The sequence below is a fragment of the Perissodus microlepis genome, chromosome 15, assembly GCF_051167445.1.
Source record: "Perissodus microlepis isolate ML-2025 ecotype Zambia chromosome 15, ASM5116744v1, whole genome shotgun sequence".
Taxonomy (NCBI): Eukaryota; Metazoa; Chordata; class Actinopteri; order Cichliformes; family Cichlidae; genus Perissodus; species Perissodus microlepis.
The window spans coordinates 17,038,093-17,061,541 of record NC_140475.1 but is presented as its reverse complement, the minus strand read 5'-3'; the positions used below and the strand labels follow the sequence as shown (position 1 = coordinate 17,061,541).

Here is a 23,449-nt window from a genome sequence, read left to right as displayed (position 1 = left end):
TTATATGAAAACATCTTCGTATTATTTTTCTTACCTATTCAACATTCCTTTTCATGTCAGCCATATCCAGGGGCTATGAGTGTGAATGGCTTTCTGTCTCTCTCTATTAGCCTTGTGATGTACTGGTGACCTTTCCAGAGTGCAGCCTGTCTCTTAGCCCCAGGCTTCATTAGGCTCCAGGTGTCCAGTGGGTCTAAATGTTTACATCTGGAGATTGTGAAGGTCATCAGAGTACAGTGAACTCATTATCATGTTCAAGAAACTAGTTTGAGATGGTTTGAGCTTTGTGATCAGAAAATGACTACACTGTGGTCATAAAGGGGAGTCCATATCTCCCACACCATTGCACAACCAGCAAATGCCTAAACCCAGGCTTGATGGATCCATGCTTTCATATCATTTTTAGCAAATTCTGACCCTGCAATCTGAACATCACAGCGGAAATCAAGACTCATCAGACCAGGCAATGTTTTTACAATCTTCTAAAGTCCAGTTAGAGAGCTTGTGCTAATTGTTGTCTCAGTTTCCTGTTGAGTTACTGTTGCTTTCCTTTTAACTTGAAGCAGTTTGGCTGTTCCCCTCTGATCTCTGGCATCAACAAGATATTTTTACCCAGAGAAATGCTGCTCACTGGATGTTTTTCTCTCACATGGTTCTCAGCAAACCCTAGAGATGGTTGTGAGAGAAAATGTCAGTAAGCAGCAGTCTCTGAAATACATCTGACACCAATAACCATGCCATGTTCAGAGCCACTTAAATCACCTTTCTAATGAAGCCAAATGAAGTGGTTCGTGAGTGTATACTTTATCAGTAATACTATCAGCAAGTACACGATAAACAGTTAATAGACCTTCTGTTCTGAACTGCAGCTCAGACTAATTATGTGATGAGACTTTTTCATTTCCTGCCTTTCAAAACTAATACAGTTATCTATTTATTTAACAGTAAACAGCTATATTAAACTGCACAGTGAGTGCAGGAGAGGGAAGACAGAGCGAAAATTGTAAGTCTGACAGACGGCCACTGGAGCTGCCTCGTCAGCTGACTGGCCGGATGTGTGTGTGTGTGTGTGTGTTGGTGCGAAATTTACACCTGCTGTTAGTCTAACTCACTGGTAGTCAAGGTTAAGGGGAGCAAACTGAGAGGCCTGCAAACTGGTGCCAGGTCTGGATTATGGCTTTGACATGTGTGTTGTAGTGTGTGCACTGGTGTGTTTTCAAAGAAACTATTTTCCTGTCTCACAGGCCAAGGCCACAGATATTCAAGGTGCTCACTCCACAGTGTTCAGACATTTGTTAGCAATTAGCCTCGGCCACAAAACTGACATTCAACAAAACACACGGACCCTCCCTGCCTCTCTCTCCCCCTCCCTTTGCCTTTGCATTCTGTCCTTTTCCCTGTCCCGCCCTCGTTTTTTACTTTCTTTGTTTCCCTCCCATCTCTCTCTCTCTCTCTCTCTCTCTCTCTCTCTGCCTCCTTGCTTATATCTCTCTTACCAATCTTGTGCTTTCTCTTCATCCTGCCATGCTCCAGTTGTTCCTCCCTCTATAAAGCTACACATGGTTTCTGTCTAAGGAGGTTTAGCTTTATCAGGCTCTGGATGGGGAAGGGATGATGCCAGAGAGCTGCAGGCAAATGTGCAAAAGTTAGATGAGCTTTGATCACCTACCTTCAGCATCGACAATTTTTTCAGAATATTTCCAATAATCCAGATATTGCATAGTTATTTTTTTTCTCAATTTTAACAAAGATTGTTTTATTATTCACTACATTGGATGTGAATGAACATCTTTTGTGCATGATTTGCTTCTTTTTTTCAAATTTGGAGGTGCTTTTTTTTTCTCCCTTTCTCTGGAAATTTGGTCACCACTGGAACGATGCGCATGAATGACCCATTGGCACACTGCTGACCACTTCTGCTTTTCCTTTGCACTTGATTTTGAGAAGAAAAAAAATAGACTGCAACAAGTCGGCAATACTGCAGACGATATCTGGAGCCAGAAATCATGAAAGGTAAAGAGACTTCACCTACAACATTACATCTTAGCATCTAGAAATGCAACTTTGCCCTGTTTCACCAACTTTTGAACATGCAAAAGATCCATCTGATGAAAACGTAGGTGAATTTCCCAGTGTGGAAAACACTTAGAAATGTAGTGAGAAACATTATGTCTCATGGTGAGATGCAGACAGGCACCTGCGCAGGGCACTAGCGATCACATATGCTTCTCATCATCTCTGAAACCTGGCAGTGCAGATCCTGAGAAAGTGCACGTGTGTTGTTGTTGGATGTGACACTTTGATCAGTCATCTTTAAATCTCTGTAATGTGTACATGCGTGCACCACAGCCTGGTCTCATAAAACTTTAGATACTCTCTAGCCATGCCAATCTACCGCAGATTGACTTAATATTCCGCTTAAGATAGGGCGGGTGAAAATATACGAGTTGAATTTGAGTATTTTTACAACAGTCTATGCAAGGAAAACTGCCAACAGCTGTGAAGAAAGCAGAAGTACTTAGATAGTTTCCAGAGATATAGTATGCACAGCAGTCACGTGGGGGAGTGGATACAGAGGGAATGACTGAGCAGGAGTGAGAGGGAGAAGCCAAACAGGACTAACAGCTTGAAAATACGTGGAGATGTCCTCACATATTCATTATCATAACTGATAATTATTTTTTTTTACTTTGAATGATCTCTTTTAACTTTCAAGTTTTATGTTTACCATATAAGAAGAGTATATTTAGTGGAAATATCAATCTCTACCTCTAACTGGTACATCGAGAAGCTGCACATGAACCACAAGGGGACACAGCAAATTAACTCCAAGAACAGTACTCTTCTCAGCCACACAATGCAGGAGGTCTGTTAGTGGTTTCAGTCCAGCCCAGCCCGAAGAAAACATGCTGCCTCATACATTCCTCCCAGAATGGAGAGGAGGGGGAGAGTCCAAAAACAAGGAGGTGGAGGGAAAGGAAAAGCAGACAGACAGGTGTATGGCTGGCAAAGGAAAAGGAAAGAATGAGCAAAGCGGAGGCCTGAGTGCAATTTTTGCTGTGGAAGCTTTATATAAATTTACAGTCAACGCATCATGAATTTGAAGTGAAAGGAGAACAAGGACACTGAGTATCTGGAAGCTGTGTTGGCTTCTTGTCACTGTATTCAGAGTGCGTTTCCTCATTTGTTTTTACTAGCTTGGATTCATAATCTAAATGTTTCTCCTGGGCATTTTCATGTTTCCACACTAGAGCTGGCAGCACAAAATGTTGAATGTGATGTTGAATGTGCAACTTGATCTTTAATTAAGACCTTAGCAACATTATGAGTTCCAGCTATAACAGTGGCTGTTTGTAAATTTTCCTTCCCTCTTCTCACCACTTTTATGTGCAAACAGAGCTTAATTCTTTCACTGCATCACAGTTTGGATACTTACATTACTGGACTTCGATGAACCATGTGGACTACATACTAACTTGTTTATGAAAAACCTTTGACAGGGTCATAGCAACTTGTTGAGCCCCTGACTGCACAAAATACTAGATTCTTCTAGCTGTAGTTGACAGTTTAACTCACACAAACACAAACAATGCCAAAACTAAGGTAACGGCAGTGCCCGAATAGAATTTGATACTGAATTTGTCAGACAGACAGCAAAGCCTCCTGCTACTGACTGAAATGTTGCTCTCTTTCCATGCCACACCCAAAACAAAACCAAAAACTCTTGTTTACCGTTTTAGTGTAATAATAATAGCATTAATTACCTTTATTTCTACATCTCTCAGTATCTCTCACAATCAGAGTTACATGCTGCTTCCTAGAATTGACAAAAAAATAGCATTAAAACATTCCAAAATCCATGAAATGAGCTAAAATAAGAAAACAAAAGAACAAATTTATGATGACATCATTTTAAAAAACCAAATACAAATAGATAGATATAGATTTTTTTTTTAGGTTGTTTAATATTAGCTGAAAAAGTTTGTTCCACAGCATTGGGCTTAAAACTGTGAAAACATGGTCCCCCTTTGTTTTAAGCCTGGGCGGTCGAACCTGTAACAGTAACTACAGTAACAGTAGCTCAGTGCAGCTCAGGTGGTAGCGCCACCTACTAACTGGAAGGTCAGGGGTTCGATCCCAGTCTGCGCGAGTGGGTGTGAATTGGTGAATGAGGCAAGTTGTGGAAAAGTGCTTTAAGTGGAAAAGTGCTGTATAATAACTGGTCTATTTACCATCTTTTGGGTATGTGGCAGTACATGGTGTTAGACATTTTGAGATGGATAAAATGGAGCCATACCATTAACAGATTTAAAAGTAATCAGAAAATCTTAAATTGCATTCTGTAGGGAATGGGAGGCCAGTGTCATATACACTATAAATGGGAAACTGCTGGATCATTTAGGCATGTATACAGTGAGTTTCAATGGCAATGGTAGATGAAGATAAAAACATAAAATCCTGTGTGCGTTAACAGCAGCTTAATTGACAATGTCAGTAAAAACAGCAAAATATAATAAAGCAAAAACATGACTAGTAAGTGTAGACCTTTATGAACAAGAATGTTTTGAGTCTGTTTTTAAATGTTTGCACAGATGCACAGACATATCTGATCTCAACTCAGTGATCACCTATTCGAATCTGGAGGAGATGAGGGTGTGAATAAGCTGTCATATTACATGGACCAACTAGTTTGACCTCAGCCATGTTTCTAATCTGTGCAAACAAGACTGGACAAGACTTTAAACACACTAGTTGAAACTAAGATGATGATGAAAAACACCCAGGTTTCAAGCAGGTTAATTTGAATGGATTCTTAGTTATCCAAGGCAAGTAATGTAGCTAATTTAGCTAATAGTTTTTCTGTTAGCTTTGCAGATAAGTTTTTGGACTCTGAGGTATACTGGATGAATTTTTATGAGTTTTAGTTGAAATCCTTACAGAGATGTTATTATTTAATAGGATTTTGATCCATTACTGTTTTGTTTCTTATGCTGCTGTTGTTTTTAGTCGAGCCAAACAAAGGCATTCAAGTTTTTGTAGTACTAGTTTCTGTGGTGCAGCCTATTTTGATTTGGTACAGTTGAGCAAACACTGGTGTTAATTAGACTCCAGAACAAAAAGAATAGAAAATGAAAAATGATGTCCAAGCTGTCAACTGTACACTTTGGCTAGAAAACCTTTGGAGTGAAAAGATGAAGAAATGATTATAAAATCTGAGGGTGAGTAAATACAGAAAGGCTTAGTTGTTGAAGATTGTACATTTCCTTTGGCCTTGCAGTCTTACTGTATAAAACTAACCAGGCCTTTCTTGCTTCTTTTTTTTACTTTCTCAGCCTGGTTTTCCAAATCAGTTTAATCTAGAAAAAACATCATCCATTTACTGGATGTTAACTGCAAAGATCTTGTGTTTTACTGCCTAACCACAATAAAAGAGTGCTCTATTGAAATGGCCTTTCTATACATTCTGGTTCACAGTTTGCAGCGACACATACCGACCATTTATATTCTTTTGCAGAAACCACGCATTCCAGTCACAGGGCACCTAAATGGCTGAGATGTCAACAAAGCTTTAGAAAGGGACTCATTTTACTTTATGAGTTGTGGTCAAGACCTCCACTCTGATCTGGAGGAGGCCCCATCTCCTAACTCTGGTTCCACTTAAGGCTTGGATTTGCAGGATGAGGAGATTTTACTGGTCAAAACAGCAGAATGAACCAATGAAGGATGGGAACATGAAAAACTATTATGATGTGGAGCGGGCATCTCTATTTGAACAGAAAATTGGATCATGCAGTGAGTGATGTGGGGAGGTCAGAGGGCATACAGAGCCTGTTATTTACCGAGGATAACATTTTGCACAATGCCTGTAGCGAAAGTAAAGTCCAAAGGGAGAAAAAGGGTGGGTATGGGGTTTGGAAAGTCCAGAGCCCCCTGAGATAAAACCTCAGCAAAGGAACCACAAACATGAAGTGGTGCTGCTTTCACGAACACTAAAAGTCAGAGAGTAAAAGAGCAGAATGACATCCTGAGATCTGACTGTTAGACTTCACGAAGTTTATATTTATATTGTAACCTTTCTTCTGCACACTTTTCCCTTAGAAGTATATCAGGGACACAGGAAAGGCTGTTCAAAACTGCTAGTGTTGATATTTTCATAGTTTTTATGGTTGTTCATTGTACATCATCTACACACGAGGGCTTTGACAGCAACAGGCTTTACCTGTGGATGCTTGTCTGCATGACTCAGTAGTTTTTGTCTGTGGCTTTCATGGTTTGGGAAAGATTAGAGCTAATCTTAAAGCTACAGCATAAAGCAATGCCCCCAAACCAGTCCACCAAGAGGTGGCTTTCAGAGTTTGGTGTGGAAGTTTAGCTGATCTCTGCTCCATCCAACACCTGTGGGATAAATGGGAATGTAGGCTGCGAGACCACGTTGTGTGAACGGGACCAAGAAAAACTTTGCAAGAAGAATGGAGGCTGTTGTAGCAGCAGATGGTTTTTGGCATTTCTGGCTGTGTTTTACAATCTTTATTCCTATTAGTGTTCACACTGAGGACATGAACTATTCATCGTGCACAGAAATACCGAATGTCTCAAATGTCTCACAAAGAATGTCCAAAATATAAATATATTTTGATTGTTTTGTACTTTTATTCTCATTTTTAATCTTGTTGGACACGAAGTATATAATGTATCTATTTCCATTTCTAGTCCTTGATTTATGATTGTTTTCTGATTATGATGCATCTTTATGCTGCATATTCTGTCCTTCACATGTTTCCTCTAAAAAAGCAAAGAGTTCAGTTTAAACTGCACTGATGTTTGTTTACCTAAACTGTGTAAATCTGTTGTATATAATAAGGTTCACACATTTTTAAACACTTTTTTTTAGCTGTTTAACAAAACATACTAAAGTCATATAATGAGTATGGGCTTTGCTTTAATTTGAAAGATTGTAAACAAATATTGTATTAACCACCATGCCTTCACAGCCATTTTTATACACAAGTGGCTCAAAAGACTTATTTTAAATACTTTGTCAATGATCCTTTGTGAATGAGGTCTTTGAAGTTTGGAATCAGAGGACCACCAAAGAATGGGATTTCTACTATGATGTTTTTCCAGGCCTCTAGTGCTTCTCTCCTAACTCTAACTCCTCATTTTCCATTTCTTTGTTTGTCTTTCTACCTTCAGCTTTCTCTTTTAAGTGAAATCCATTCTTGATCGATTTGAGATCAGTTGATTAACTCCAGCATCGCTGAATATTTCACCTCCTATCTTTCAAAAATTCCTGGCTTGCTTTTGCTGTATTTGTTGGGTCATTACCAATCTGTGCTGTGAAGCACCATCCAGCCAACTTTGCTGCAGCCAGCTGAATCTTCCTGGTCCTGATCTTAGTTTAATCTGTCTAATGAGCGCGGAACTGAGGAATGTTCTGAACTATTTTCTATAGTGAAGTATCGTGTTATACACTTTTTTTTAAATAGAAAATTGGGATGGCTTGCTCCTGGATAAGGCTCGACCACCTTGCTTGACCATGGAAAGCATCCTATGATCATCCACGACCTTGGTCCTCTGTGGACCTCAAACTTTTTTATGCAAATAGCCACATTCATCAAATAACTGTGACCTGAATATAGTTTTATACACAAATTGTGCTTTCACATGTCCAAAAATATATACACCTGCATGTACATTAACAATGCTGAAAACTCTGACTACTCTATATCCATGTATCCACAAGCACAGTTACCATATAATCAGGGCCAGCTGCTTTCATACACCACTTACACCTGGTAATGTGATCAGGATAACTTACCTGCCAGGGGGAAAATGCCCAGTTATGTGAAGTATAATTGCACTGGGATCTGAAAGCAATGAGATTTTTATGGGTGTAAAAGTAATCTGCATGTGACCACATCCTCAGGGAGAAAGGTCTAGCCAGAGATCTAACCCCTGACCAGAGATGGGCAGTAACGCGTTACTTGTAATGCGTTACTGTAATCCGATTACTTTTTTCAAGTAACGAGTAAAGTAAGGGATTACTATTGCAAAAACGGTAATTAGATTACCGTTACTTTCCCGTAGGAACGCTATGTTACTGCGTTACTAAAACCGTGATTTTTTGCAAGAATGTCTCATGACAGTGACGTAAGCAAGTGCCACGTTCGTGACAACAGCTGTGTGCAGATCAACACTGCGGGAGAGAGTATGAGCGTGCAGCATTTAAAGCGTGGAAGTACTGACCTTACTTTAAGTTTGATTCCATAAAAAGTGACAAAAACATTAGTGTCCGCTGTGCGTGGGAAGAAAACTTCTTTTTACAGCGAAAAAAAACCCCCTAAACTTCCAAGCAAGCATGAGTGCGCTATGACGTAATGGGAAATTCACAGAGAAACTCAGGGATTCTTCCACTGACCGCTGCGGCACACCTGCACCAGGGTAAACCTCCGCCTACCCTACTCCTGCTTTACAGGTGAAAATAGAGCAAAAGGACCGCTAGTCTTTGACTTTATTTATTTTCTGCTGTGTTTTACTTGCATCTATTTGAAAGACTGAGTGTAAACACACACAAAAAAAATACTTTATGTGCTGGAATGTGCAGAAAATAGGTTTAAATAGGTTTAAAACAAATTTCTTCCAGTCAGAGAATGTTGCATATAATTACATTTTTGCTTGATGCATAAAGTTAAAAGATTAAAACTAATAAAAGAAGTTTTAAAAAGGGACTTTTCCATTTGATTACATTTTGTATGATGGATTGTAGAAAAAGTAGAATTGGGCTGAAAGATCTATTGCTTTATCACCTATTCAGGTTGTAAATCGTGTTTTTAAAAAGTAACTAAGTAACTAAGTAATTAATTACTTTTGAAAATAAGTAATCAGTAAAGTAACGGGATTACTTTTTTGGGGAAGTAATCAGTAATTAGTTACTGATTACTTTTTTCAAGTAACTTGACCAACACTGCCCCTGACTGCTGCTGAGTATGCCTGGGATGTACTGGAACGAACTGGAGGATGGGGTACCTATGTACAGGTGTCCATTACCACAGCTGTTTAGCAGCATGGATTACCTACATAATACCCTTCAGAAGGTTTTATTGTTTTGGTTGATTTATTAGATAGAAATCTGTTTTTATTTTCTTCACTTTTATCTTATTACACCTCGCAGCAGTTATCCTAAACCCTGAAGGTGTTATTCTCCCTTAATGAGAAATTTGAACCAGCTGAATCAATGTTGCAAGGGTGCTTTTGAATAATCTGACCCTATCAGTGACCGGAAAGCAAAGGGTTGGGTTTTTTTTTATGTGAACTGTTTATGCAGATGCTCTGTGTTTGTTTAATTTGGAGGGAAATGCTTTCAGACCATAGGTGGTATGTTTGTGAAGCACAGCAAATTAATAAGACTGCCTTTCCACTGAACCAAAACATGCTTTTAATATGGCAGGGTTGTGTTGTGCTGCTGTCAGATCAGCTCAGTTCTGGTCTGTGTGTGTGTTGGACACGACAACTTCCCCACTAACGAGACAGACATAAGAGGGGTTTTTTCCACTGAGAGAAGCGAAAACACGACTAAAAAAAAGCGCAAGTCAAAGGAAGCAAAGGAGAGTCATACATGTAGAGTTGTTCGATATTTCTTGTTGAATACAGTTTTAGAATTTGAATTTCAACTTCCAGTAACAGACAGTGTGCTGGCATTCAAACATATTTATACCACAAAAGTCCAAAAAAATTCCAGGAATTCAGTTTTTCCACCAAGTATGTGCTTTAGTCAGGGTGGGAAGGTCTCTGAACAGGATTTATACCTCTTTTAGACAGACATGAGGGCTCTTCACTAAAACCCCCATTTAAATTTATTACTACTTTTAATTTCACTGTTACAACATGAAGCCAGTTGCAAGATTTTTGAGCAATCCGTAATTTCTTTATGGTTTGTCAGGAAAATGGGAGATAGAATTGCACAAACTCTGTTTTTACCTTATGTTGTAAAGTTCTGAACACAAACTTCTGAAAATTGCTTGCTGTTTGCAGGGTTAAATTTAGTGTTTTGGCCAACTTAGGTCAGCAGAAGAGACTTCAGAGTCCCAGTTTAACTAGTAGTAGTTATAGTGGAAATTACAAATTCAACAAATGAGTCATGGCTGAAAGATATGGAGGGGACAAGCTGTTAGGCAACAGTGCTAACCACCGTGTTACTATGTAATGATTTATTTAATGATGTTTTTATTTAACCCATTCTGGCACTTGTGGCCCTCCATAGAGCACAGAAATCATGAAATAATTAATTAATTAAAATGGGAAATAATTAATTGAAATAGTGACATCAATCAATGCATCATTAATTAATTAAAATTGCTGATAAATAATTAAATGATTTGAATGAAACAAATTGAATTGATTTAACTGATGACATGTTCAATCAATTATTTATTTATAAATATAGTTTCACTTTGGCACTTGTGGCCCTCCATACATGTTTGGTTTTAACTTATAATGAGCGTTAGAGAAAAAAAAATACCAGTAAGTGCCAAGTGTTGCAGGTATTTAGTTAAACAAGCACAGGCTGCAGATCACATTGAACACTTCAGTAACAGCTACACATTTGTGAAAGCTAATGACAAAGATTTTCTGCTGATCAGAGTAGATGGCCACCAGGTGCAGATTATTATAAAAAGCCTTTCTTGCCATTGTAAGCATGGCCTCAGTCCATAATAACCTGAAGTTCTTTCTCTCACTCTTTCCCCTTTCTACTCCCTCCCCTTTCCTCTGCCTCCACCCATCCTTATGTCAGCCTCAGTGTTTTGTGACTCGTCCACCCAGACCTGACCTCAGCCATTTCAGCACTGACTCACATAAACATTTACCTCATTGCTGCTTTTGCAAGCGTATACTTTCTTCTATCAAAACTTCACTAACATTGTTCTCCAAATAGATCCCATGGTTTAATTTCATTTGACCTAACCTAACATATATTTTCCCTAATTTCATCCAAGCCTAGAATCCCTGTTTGTTTTCTCATTTGTGCCATGTGGAACCAGAACCCAGTCATCTGAGGGCGACTGTGTGTGTCTGCATTACACACACATTTCTTTTCTTTTTTTTCAACAAAAGTTGCACTAAATCCGTCTCTCTAGTTAAAAAAATTAATGTCTTACAGTCCACCATTAGTTTAATTCTCCTGCCGTTTTTCTTTTGTCCTATTTTTTCTCACTAGCGCAGGCCAGTGATGTTGAGATGATGTTGTGGCTAACTGCAGAGATTGATCCACAGCAGAAATTCCCCAACATGTTTTTGCAACACAGAAACATTTAAGGCAGTTTTCACTTATATAACAATGCACAAAAGAGACCAAAGTTATGTTGCACAGTGGAAATCTCAGACCAAACAACTCTTACACCTGCTCATTAGCATGTGGCAAACCTTTCACTAAATGCTGCAACCTCTGACTCTTTTTTCCCACAGCTGTATTGCGCAAAGGAGTAGTTCTGTTTTTTTTTATAGCTCTAAACATTCATTACATAGTCTAAATAAATGTCCATATCCTCGTCAAAATGTCACAAAAGAAATACAAGACATGCTAAGTTGCTGCTGAATAATTTTGTCTGTGACCTGTGTAAGGAAACATTCAGGGACTAATAAGTCACTAACAAAACAGTCAAAGTAATCATTTACTGTCACATTCCAAAAACGATCCATAGAGATGTTTTTCACTCTATGGATTCCACACGAAGACAGTTAGGATGGAGGTGCGACAAACACAGCTATCATTCAACCAGGAGACTCTCGCTGCAGATGGCTGCTCCTCTCCCTGAGCCTGGTTCTACCGGAGGTTTCTTCCTGTTAAAAGGGAGTTTTTCCTTCCCACTGTCGCTAAAGTGCTTGCTCACAGGGGATAATATGATTCTTGGGTGTTTCTCTGTATGTATTATTGTAGGGTCTACCTTACAATATAAAGCCCCTTGAGATGACTGTTGTTGTGATTTCCAGCTCCTCTTCTTCAGAAACAGTTTCCCCTGTGGTCAGCATGAGTGATTGCTAAACTTCCAGCTCCACACCCACAGTGTCCCAGGTGCAGTTGTATGCTGCACATTTAATAATGTGCAATAAAGCCCCAGCACTTACTTACAGCTATAAAAACATGAAGTCAAATGCATCTGGGGATTTTTAAGTAATCTAGCTTCATTTGGTTTGTTAGGCACTCTGCGGTCATATCAAGTCATGCTTACTCCAGCCTTTTCCATGACTGTGTGTGATGACAAATTTCTCAGACTCACAACAGACACAACACTCCCACCAGAGTCAGCGCACAGAACCAACAAATTTTCTCATGCTTTGCACCACCGTGGGACTGGTTTGTCCTGAGTGAGCAACAATTCAGAGAAAACATCTAAAAAGAACAAAAACATGCATTTTCTGGGACAGCAGCTTCATGCTGTGCGCGCTCGGTACAATGCACACTTCAAGGGAAACAGGGAGGCAGCTGGTTTGTGTGATTTATGAGAGGAGTAATAAAACTTCTTTGTGGCTCCAGAGGAGCTGAATTCACTCAGCTTCATTTTTTAAATGTCTGCTTTTTGTGTCTCTTTGACAGACAACTATGGTGGATATGAGAACCAGCTTTTCAAAGGTAATGATCAAGCTCTTTTGTTGTCCTTGGTGAAGAGCCATGGATGTGAACCAGTTCATTATGCACGACTGTCAATTTGCCCTCACTTGTATTCACATTCTGTAGACACAAATTTAACATTGAACAGATGCAGGTTTAATTTTCTCCTGAGAAATCAAGCTAACTGGTCTCAGAGAAAAGCAAATAAGCCATGTGCTGTATTCATGTTACTTCTTTCTGACTTGTAAAAGCAGTGATATTGACATCCAGATCATAACTACAAGTAGGATTTTTTAAAAGCTCCTGGTAAGAAACCTCGGAGAAACCTCAGTTTTATTGGACAGCACGTATACAAGCTGTCAGAACCCAGTCAGTTAATTTAAGGGTCCCTTGGAATACTGTTTTACCTGTTGGGTTTCTCCACAAATCATGCTGGATATCTTTGGACTAAAATGGTCTTTCTGCCTATACTGGAGGTTATGTGGCTCCGTTGATATAAACCACATTCACACTGAGTGCAAATAGTGGCCTCAAGTAAACTTCTCGGCTGATGTAATTACATCCATAGCCTGTGAGATTTATCATAAGAAACCTTATGATTACAGCTCTGTTTAATAACAAGTGTGTGGAAGCTAGCCTGTTTAATGGATCAACGTTGACTATTCAGATATGAAAACTTATCCATCACCTTTCAACCCTTATGTGCTTCTTTTAAGGCCTTTCTATTACATGGAATGAAGATTTAAAGAATTGAAAATGACATAATGATGAATAAAACTTGTTTTTGTTTCGAAAACACAATCTTTTCAACTTCTTTTGTTTGCATTTTCTTTGTTCTTCAGAGGAGGACTTCACTGGAGAGGAGGAGGAAATGCCTTCATTTAGAGGTAAGGGCCACATGAACAAATCTAACAAGGAAAAACAGCATCATCTTAGGATGGGCTTTTTTTTTCTTCCCCCAGCAGTGACATATTGTGTACAAATTGTAGGTTTGGTGAGTTTGTTATGTTAAAAAGCTCCAGTCCAGTAATACAGTTTTAAAATATGCCTAACGTCAGTCCAATCAATCCATTATTTGTAATTGAAATCGTACCAGTTAAATTACAATTAACTGAAGCATTTTAGCAAAAAAATGTTATTCTTAGAGAATAAAATACCAGATGTGAACAATTTTCAAGTTTTATATCAGTTTTAGCTTTGGGACATTATTATTCACTATATACGGACTAAATAGATCAGTTGCATCAGTCGAGTCAATAAATGGCAGAATATTGACAAAAACCCCTCTAACGTAGCACATTCAGAGATTAGGTGAACATCGTTAGACGATAGAGGCTGAAGAGCACATTTGTTTCTCAGGAGTTGATTGAAAATGAAAAAAAGAACAAAAAATAATGGAGTTACATTTTCTATGCATATGAATACAAACACAAATGGAATAGTTGTGTGTCTCTCATATTAACTCTAAGATGATACTGAATAAGTCAGTTTGGTGTTATTCCTGTTCCTGTTCCTGTTAAAATGAAAAGATTTAAATGTTAAAATCATGTGCTGATGAGCCAAAACATCATGACAGTCCCTGCAGCCGAATCTGATCTGTCCCACTAAGAACTTTGGAGATGATATCTTGGACCAGGGTATTAGCTGTAGATATTTTAAATACTATACATATCAGTTCAACATGTACCTCCAGTATCTGCCAACTAAAGGCTCCGACAAGCCTTACCGTTTTGGAGATGCTTCAGTCTCTGCCTTAGGAACGTGGTTTCTATGTTTTAGCTAGTATTGTTTTTGTTTTGTTTAACTAAAGAATCTGCATACTTCTTTTATGAGCGGTTAATTTTACAGTAGATACAACTAAACGATCAGATCAGAAAATCAATTTTGTTTTTTGTTTGCTAATTTACTCACTTTGTTGACTTTGTTTGTGTGATTTGATCTCCAGGTCGTAGTCGAGGTGGCTGCGTGCGGTGCCAGCAGAGCCATTCTCTTCAACTGGCTGTCAAAATCCTCTATGGATTTGTTGCCTTCCTAATCATAACTGTTGCAGTGCTGGCTTCACTTGGTGAGCTCAACTTGACTTTTGATTTGCTCTAAATGAAAACACAGAGGTCTTCCTCATGCAGAGATTGATTGGACGCATTCAGCTCTGTGCATTAAAATGAGTGAAAAGCACATCAGATTTCTCTACATACATTTTAGTTGCCTGAATAGTGCACTCCCCAAACTCCCATAGATCAAGTGAATGTGTTCCAGGATTCTGTTGCCCATGTTTTACCTGACAGTTACTTAGCAGCAGCAGGTGCTTTTTACATCATCATCACTTTTTATTGGGCTTGAAAGCCATAAATCTTTATGGTTTACAATTGTTCAGGGACATCAGAGGACAGAGTCAGGCAAGAACTGATTCAAAATCCCTCAACACACAGAAGGCTGCATTCAGATACACATCCTAATAAAGCCCAGTTTTGAATTAGGTGTGCCACAAAATGTGTGTGGGCATTTTGTGTAATTTTTCATTTGCACGTGTGCTGGAAACCTGGACGGAGTGTGCATGTTCATCATCTGCTATCAGCAAGTGGTTTCAGCAAACATTTGGTTGTTAGGAGAAACCACTTTTTAAGTAGGGGATTTTTGAGCCCTTTATGCTTAATTTCCTTCTTTTTAGACCATTTCTGCACCTAATAATGTTTTTTTTATTTTGTGTGTAAAGAAAAGCACACAAATCAGACACCATTCATTTTTAATGTAGGATTTAAACCACAGTTAGTTAATAGTTTTAGCAGAATATCAGATGGAAATATGCCCATGATTTTTCTTTAGTTTTCTCCCTTTATATTTACAAAAATACTATTTTACTTAAGCAAAACTGTTCCCCCACAAACTGTTCCAAACTCTAAAAAGAGGAAACCTCAAGTATTTCTCTTATCTCTAATTCATACAGAGCTACACTGAAAATCAAATGCATATTTTACCATTTGTTTTTTTCCACTATAAAGGACAATTAGCTGACTAATTTGACAGCTGATACTTTTGCAAAAGGTTCTCAAATCGCAAAAAGAATAAAAAATATAACTTTTTCCTTTAAAACTTGATCATCAGCAAGTTTAACCGCCTCTTTAAGGGCAGTTTTGGAAGTTTGCTGTATATCTTAACACATTGTTGCAATTTTCCCAGGAAGGAATGTCCAAGCAAATTCACCCAAAGTTTAGAGAAGCAGTATCCTGTGCAATAGCCAGAAAGATTGCAAAAGACCCAAGAGCTACAGCTCAGACTCTACATCCCTCATTTGGTATGTTACATGTTAAAGGTAATGACAACGCAATTAGAAAAAGACTGAAGACGTATGGCTTGTTTGCAAGGGTTGCCAGGAGTCTTGCTAGGAGAAATCCAATTCTTTTTAAAAAGAGCACAACAGCATGGCTTAGGTTTGCAAAATACATTTGAATAACACACACTGACACTGTGTCAACGTCCAGTACAGCTGTGCAGCACCAAAGTACTAAAACTTTAATACCATTAGAAGAAGTCATGCACTTGGCCGCAAATCCCATCCGTGAATATGCACAAGAAGAGAAACAGTAACAGTAACCTTTGATATTCAATTCCCTGATGAACATCTGTTTTTTAGCAACAGTTTTTTTTCTGCACAAAATATGGACTCAAGTAACACAGTTTTACCCCTTTATGGAAAAAATAGTTTGGGGAATGAAACGTGTTTTGTCACACTGAAAGCATTATTTTGAAACATATACCACCAGATGCACACCCCTGCATACCCATAAAAAAAAGATTTACTCATTCACATTCATACATTTAAAATATATTCTGTTGCTTCAACGAATAGAAGAAGCCACAGGCCATGTTCAACTGCACTGTTACATCAGCTAGTATGCGCACATGTGGAAGCATTTATATATGCAAACAAACTACGGAATGGCCTCTAAAAATGCCCTGGGTCAAAGCTTAGGATGTTAAAAAGCTAACTGTTGCTAAACTGCTGTTAGTCACTTGGGAAATATGTTGAGGGATTATAACCTGACCAGCTGGATAAACCATCATTCATAATTAGTGTTTTGGCCAATGAAAACTTTAGGTGTTTTGTTGTCAGGGCTTAAATTACAACTTCCTGTTTTTACTCCTTTAAATATATCTTATTTCCTGTTAACACCAAGTTACTGCTGTTAATTATTTCCTCCTTACATGATTAAATCTAATGATTTCATTCCCCATTTACCCCAGAGCACTCGGATCGCTCACTGTTATTGTTCCTTTACTTATATATAAGTTATATATATATAAGTACAACTGTTTAAAATACTTTGAAATATTTATGTGTAATTCTGTGTACTCAGTGTTCAGGAAGGTGGACAGCCTCTCTGAAGAAGAGTCAGCTTACTACAAAAAGATCACAAAGGTCCAGCAAGGAATAGAGGGTAAAGAAACTTTTTTTAATACTCACTTTGATCCTATAAGAACTATGAGAAAATATCAAGGAATAATTGTTTTTTCACAGATAACAAAGTTCTTGCACATTTGTTGAATTGAACTGTTTTACTTACATTCCTACTAACTTCTGGGATTTTATATATTCCTAAAACAGCTTTAATTGTGTTTCAATTTAAAGCATGACAGGAGTTGACTGTCTGTGAATATTATCACATGGATCAGCACATTTTAACATATTGGAATTCAGGAAGGTTTACCTTACAAGCTTCAGCTGATTGTTTATACATTAGTTTTCTTCTTCTATTCACCTGATTACACATTAGGAACTTGGTTGTGTGGTCAGCTGTCAAATACAGTAATTTAGAGCATCCTGCCTCTTTTCCTGTGCCATCTCACGTCCTTTTTTAACTTCCCATCCCAGCTGTGAGGGCCACATCTAACTGTTCAGGCTGCCTGGATGCAACTCTGTACAGTGAGGAGATCAGTAAGCTGAAGAAAGAGTTTGAAGACATTCAGAGAATGATACTGGCACAGGAGCAGGTATGGTGGCCTTCAAAAAAAGCTCAAATAATAAAAGGGGACCAGTAGTTTAAAGCCCAAAGAAAATTTACCACCATTGTTCTTCTCCAGGTCCTGGACCAAGCCTCCAAGACCCAGGCGACACTAAAGGATACAAGTAACCGGCTGACACGTGACATCCAAAACCACCTTATGTCAATCAAAGTTCTCAATCAGTCACTGGAAAGATACCTGGATCGGGTGGAGGGCTGGAAGGACGTGGTTGAAGAAACTCAGGAGAAGATAAAAACACTGCTGGAGGATTCGTTTGACATCAAAGCTACAGCGCATCAAGTTAATACAACAGTGGCACACAGGTGAATGAAAAGCTGAGAAAGGACAGATGTGACTAGATCATACACTTAATGGAGCATGCTCAGTGTTCAGATTTATGAATGGAGGAAAGCATTTTGCAACACCAGTAACCTTAAACTATACAGCATCCACAGCCTGCCGGATTATTTCAGTTTTTCCTTAACTCTACGTGTATTCACCTTTAAGGGTGATGCTCATTTATAACTCAGTGTTTTTATTCTTGCACTCTACTAGAGTAGCTTTGCGCGATTCAAGGTTCATAATAATCCTGATTTAGGTTATATTGGGCCTTGGTGCAGTTCTCAATACATCCAAAGTTCTTGTTGGTTGCCCCTGATAAACAAATTATTAGAACATCATGTACATGTGTGCATATGTGTGTGAAATAACTCTATCAGGGATATTTGCCCTTATTATCAACACTGCTGCTAACTCCCATCTTCTGTGATCCCTCTACCTGTTAGTACACAGTGGATAGATGCCCTGCAGAGAAAAGCAGATGAGGATACGTATGTCCTCCATAAATTAACCAGTGACTGGCAGAACTACAGCCGGGTTCTGAGTGCTATCAAGTCCAACACCAGCAGCACAATGCAAACCATCCGCTTCCTACAGAACAACATCGTAGCAGATCACCAAAGGATCGCCATATCCACTGAGCTCTACTATGATCTCACTCACCAGGTTAGTGCATTTGTAAGCTTGATTGTTCTTAGATATTCATAAACAGACTGTGTTAAATAAAAAATAATTAATCATTAATAGAAGAGATATGGTTGTTTACATGGCCATAAATCAGTTAGGAGGAACAGTTATCGGGATTTAAATTGATTCTAAGTTAACTTGTCCTTTGGAGAATCAAATGGTCAATTTGCAGCTGGACAGTCTAATCTCTTGTAAATCAGTAAATCAAGCAATTTGGGGACGTGTGAGGATAGGATCCAGATTGTTTGGGTGTTTTCTGCAGGTGATGAACTTACAGATGCAGCTAGACAACGTGTCAACATTCACGGACGAACATGAGGAGAACATGCATGACCTTCACTACCATTCAAGGTAACATTCAAAACACTCAATATCCTTACACTTACTTTCTCCTGTTAAGGCTTAATGTACTATCAACTTCCTGATTTTTACATTAGTCTGACTTATGTGAAAGTTAAATACTGAAACAAGTCTGTGGGTGGAGTGATGTTTACATATCATGAAGTCTATTATATGTGTATATATTTATTTATATACACAGAGAGACATATCATTCCAGTCAGCACAAACTTCTGTCCTCTTTAGGTACTATGAGAACCGGACGGGTGAGCGGTTCTCTGCCTTGGATGGTCGCTTGAACTCTATTGAGATGGAGATTGTCTCAATCTCCTCCAGCGTCAATGCTACTGTGAGCCACGTCCAAAGCATGTATAAGTACATCAACACAGAGAGCTCGTCATGCCAGACTCGCCTGGGCAGACACACCGATGAACTGCAGGTTGCAAAAAACACAACAACTATATTGTAGTTTTTAGAGTTATTTCTGGAGACCAAGCGTTTTTCCGAAATGCTGAAACATATTGCAGTTTCTGTCTGGGTCGTACTAGTTGTCCAATACTAACAGCTTTCAGATTTAGAGTCAGCAGGTGAAAATTCTTAAAGTACACACAAAAGACTCCCAGTAGCAAAATGCTTGTTGACCAGTGTAATTTGCATGATCACTTGGGCTAGTTAGTTAGCTTTAAGGTTAGTTAAGCTGATTTTTGATTTGCCACATAAACTTCTAATATTTAGCCCTTCCATTGTTAAATTCCAACTGCTTCTCATTATCTATGCGCCCCCCTCCTCTCTTTTTTTGTGCAGAACTTGAACAACACAGTCTTGCTACTGCTGCACTTAGCTGACACTCTAAGGCAGCAGAACTTGTTGCTGAATGTCCGACTGGACATGGACGTCAGGAATTTGTCTATGGTGATGGAGGAGATGAAACTAGTAGATGTTCACCATACACAGCTAATGCAGAACTTCACTATACTTAAAGGTGGATGTTGCTGTGTATAAACAACAAGAATAGCAAAGAACGCTTTGCTTTGATTTGTTTTTTCCTTTTACATTTACAACACCATCTGTTGTCAACAGGCGCTCCTGGACCCCCAGGACCCAAAGGGAACCGCGGTGAAAGTGGCCCAAAAGGACCCATTGGGCTGACTGGCAGCAAAGGTGACCGAGGCCCTACAGGAAATCGTGGACCTGCTGGACCTAAAGGTTCTCCTGGTCCCAAAGGAGTACCTGGTGAAAGAGGCCCTAGTGGCAGTAGAGGGGCACAAGGTAGCAAAGGAGATAAGGGGTCCATGGGTCCACCAGGCCCAAAAGGTGAGAGGGGCCAGAAAGGTGATATGGGTCCCCCTGGTAAAGATGGTCTCCCAGGACCTCCAGGGTCTCCAGGGATCGAGGGCCAGGCCGGAATACCTGGCATTAGCGGGCCAATAGGACCCAAGGGAAAACAGGGGCCAGTAGGGCCGCATGGACCACCAGGAGTCTCTGGACCTCCTGGCTTGCCATGCAGCCATGACCAAATCAACAACCCCACACAAGGGACTGTGGCGCCTGCTGCTGGTTCCAAGAGACAATAGAGTCCGATGTAATTTGGCTCGTACGAAGAACTTGAAGGGGTCATGGTCCAATGCCCAATTATCAATTTCTATGAAACTGAGGAGGACAATGAAGAACTTAATGAACAAGTGCATCAAATCAAATTTAACATGGGGGAGTTAAAAAGGGTTTTCCTGATCCTGTGCTGAACTTAAAAGGAAGGCCTAAAACTACGACAGAACTGCTATTACAAACTGAACTGTTGGTGAGAAGTCAAAATGACCAAGCCTATAAGCTGACAGTGTTTGGAAAGACTTTTTGGAAGTGGTCTTCACATGACTGATGGGGTCTCTTACAGTGGAAATTATACAACAACAACAAATTAATTTACGGAACAAAATAAAAAACTAAATCACAAAATCAGTAGGAATATAAAAAAAGAAAAAAAAAACATCCATTACTAAATATGAAGTCTTGCCTGTTTAATGTAGCAGAAGCAAAGAATGTGTTTGAGGTTGTTGTCAAGCCGCAAACCTCTTGGGGCATAATAAATGGAAGGGTTGTTAACCACAGATTTGGACAGATTTGGCCAAAGGTTTACATTGTCATTCACGACTCTATGGAAAAATATCCACTCGTTCTGAGATTATGTACACATTGCTGACATAACCTTGCCAATGGGGGGCACTGTTATTAAAGTGTCACAATTAAAACCAAAATCAGTTTTCATTGGAGGTTCAGAGCGGGTACTCTGAGAACTTTTTTTCCTTTAGTGGTTTCAAAGGTGATGAATTGTTTTGTTGTGGGTTTATTTTTCATGTGAATGTCTCTTACATGCAGTGATTAGTTTTTTTTTTTGTGGTAAAGTTGTTAGTTGAAAATAGTAAAAATGAAAGCTAAAAACAACTGCTGCTGACATTAGAGATCATAATTGTGATAATTCTTAGTGTAAGATAGGAAGCTTGATATCACTCCTATATCTTACAGCATAGAGCTTAAAGTGGTGATAAATCTAGTTTAGCATAAAGACTGGGGACATGGAGGAAAGCTAGCTCAAGTTTTTCCAAGATACAATAAGGAAAAAACAGATTCAGATGTGCTTTTTGATCTTTGGAGATTAAATTAATGCTATTTTCCACTAGTATCCACTCAGCTTGACTCAACTCTATTCACAATTCTAGTGTCAGTCATTTTGAACACCACCTCAATGTACATGGGGTCGTGATAGCGATGCGGCCGAAAGTCCAGTGACTTGATTTGTATGTGCAACAAGCCCAACACACCATTGGCCAATCAGTGGCATGCAGTCTGTTGATGTCACATTTTCAGATCGACTCAGCTCACTTGGAACGTTGGCCGAGCAGCTAAAAGCACCTAGTACCAGCTACCACCACCTAATGGAAAACCCCAAAAAACCGAATCAAGTAGAGTTGAGCCGAACTGAGTTGTTACTAGTGCAAAACAAGCATAAGTGCATCACCTCGTATATGTTGACACTGAGAGAGCTTTATTTTTCTCACATCTAGAAAGAAAGCAAATAAGCTCATTTCACATTATGCGCTACTAATATTTTAAGACGTATGATGCCTGACAGGTCACAGAATTAAAGAAGTTTATATAAATTTATCAAGTATTAAAAATAAAAACACCAAAATTAGGGATAATTTTTCTTTACACTTTGATAATAGATAGTATGTTTTTTTTTTAATGGTGTTTGGGTCTTAAGAAACACAAATAATCACTGATATGTCAAAGCGAAAGTTTAACAAAAAGAATATCATAAAATGTCTGTAAATCTGGATGATGTAATGAAATGCGACTGGCTTGCATTGAACTTCAATAAATACTTATTGTAGAGTTTCTACCGTGTCAGTATCCTGTTGAACTTCCAAAGATTATATAATGTAAAGAATATGTCTGTGAAGGTTCTCAGTCATCCAGGTCATCGTAGTCAAAGGAGCTTGCAAAGAAAAGCGTCTGGACTTCTTTAAGTTTACTTGAAGACGTTTCACCTCTCACAGAGAGGTGAAACGTCTTCAAGTAAACTTAAAGAAGTCCAGACGCTTTTCTTTGCAAGCTCCTTTGACTATAATGTAAAGAAGGGAGACTGGTTTCATCCCTGCATCAAAACACATGTCACAACCCTTCCCCATTAGATTTTTAAGCCTGATTCAATTGTCTGTATATAGCCTGGTATTTTAACATGAGTATCTATTATCTAAAACACAGATAATTTATAAATTTAAAGTCTATAGTGCAATTAGTGCAGTGCAAAGCTGTGCACAAATGAGTCAACAACAAAAAATACTTTTGGATTGTTAAATATCACCTATTTTATGCAACCACAAAGCACTGTAAATCAGACTGTTAGATGTGACTACGATCAACAATCTGCACTGATATCTGAGAAAGGCTTGTGCAGCTGTGGACGAAACCAGATGAAAACCTCCCTGCAGAAGACTGTGGCTGCCCTGATCTCCTGCTGAATTATATTTTCACAGCCTTGCCCTCTTTTTCCCTGTGCTGGAACATCACATCCCTTGTGGGATGTTAAAGAAACCTGACCTCCAACAAAAACGTCCTTCAGAAAGCCACCAAAAATCCCTTATTCCTTCAGTCTCTTGAGAAGTAATAAGCATAAAGCGTTTCCTTCCTATAAAGCTGAAGCAAAAGTGTGAATTTCTGTCATTTTTAAATCATTTAGAAATTCTTCACCATAATTCAAACCATTTCTTGTCTTTCTATTTTGTAGTTGGGAAGCCCTAAAGCAGACATGTCTAAACTCTTCCCATATGTAGAGCCATAAATAATTAGCAGTGATGCTAAACTGATGGATGGGAAATTTGCAGGGCAGAGTATTAAAGATATCACCACAAACAGCTATTAACAGACATGCAAACAATTGTGCAACTATGCTACATTTTTATTTGTTTTAAATACTTT

At 38.8% G+C, this 23,449-nt stretch overlaps 1 protein-coding gene across 1 annotated transcript; it reads left to right on the top strand.

The window, feature by feature from the left end:
• The first annotated feature begins 1,505 nt into the window (after positions 1 to 1,505).
• scara3 (scavenger receptor class A, member 3) lies at positions 1,506 to 22,368 on the top strand. Its single transcript, XM_084953557.1, has 12 exons — positions 1,506 to 2,013; positions 12,593 to 12,628; positions 13,450 to 13,494; positions 14,553 to 14,672; positions 16,963 to 17,043; positions 17,478 to 17,596; positions 17,687 to 17,931; positions 18,394 to 18,613; positions 18,897 to 18,985; positions 19,220 to 19,412; positions 19,778 to 19,955; positions 20,054 to 22,368. Exons 1-12 carry the CDS (start codon positions 2,007 to 2,009, stop codon positions 20,545 to 20,547), a joined length of 1,827 nt encoding a protein of 608 aa, XP_084809683.1. The 5' UTR covers positions 1,506 to 2,006; the 3' UTR covers positions 20,548 to 22,368.
• Positions 22,369 to 23,449: the final 1,081 nt, after the last annotated feature.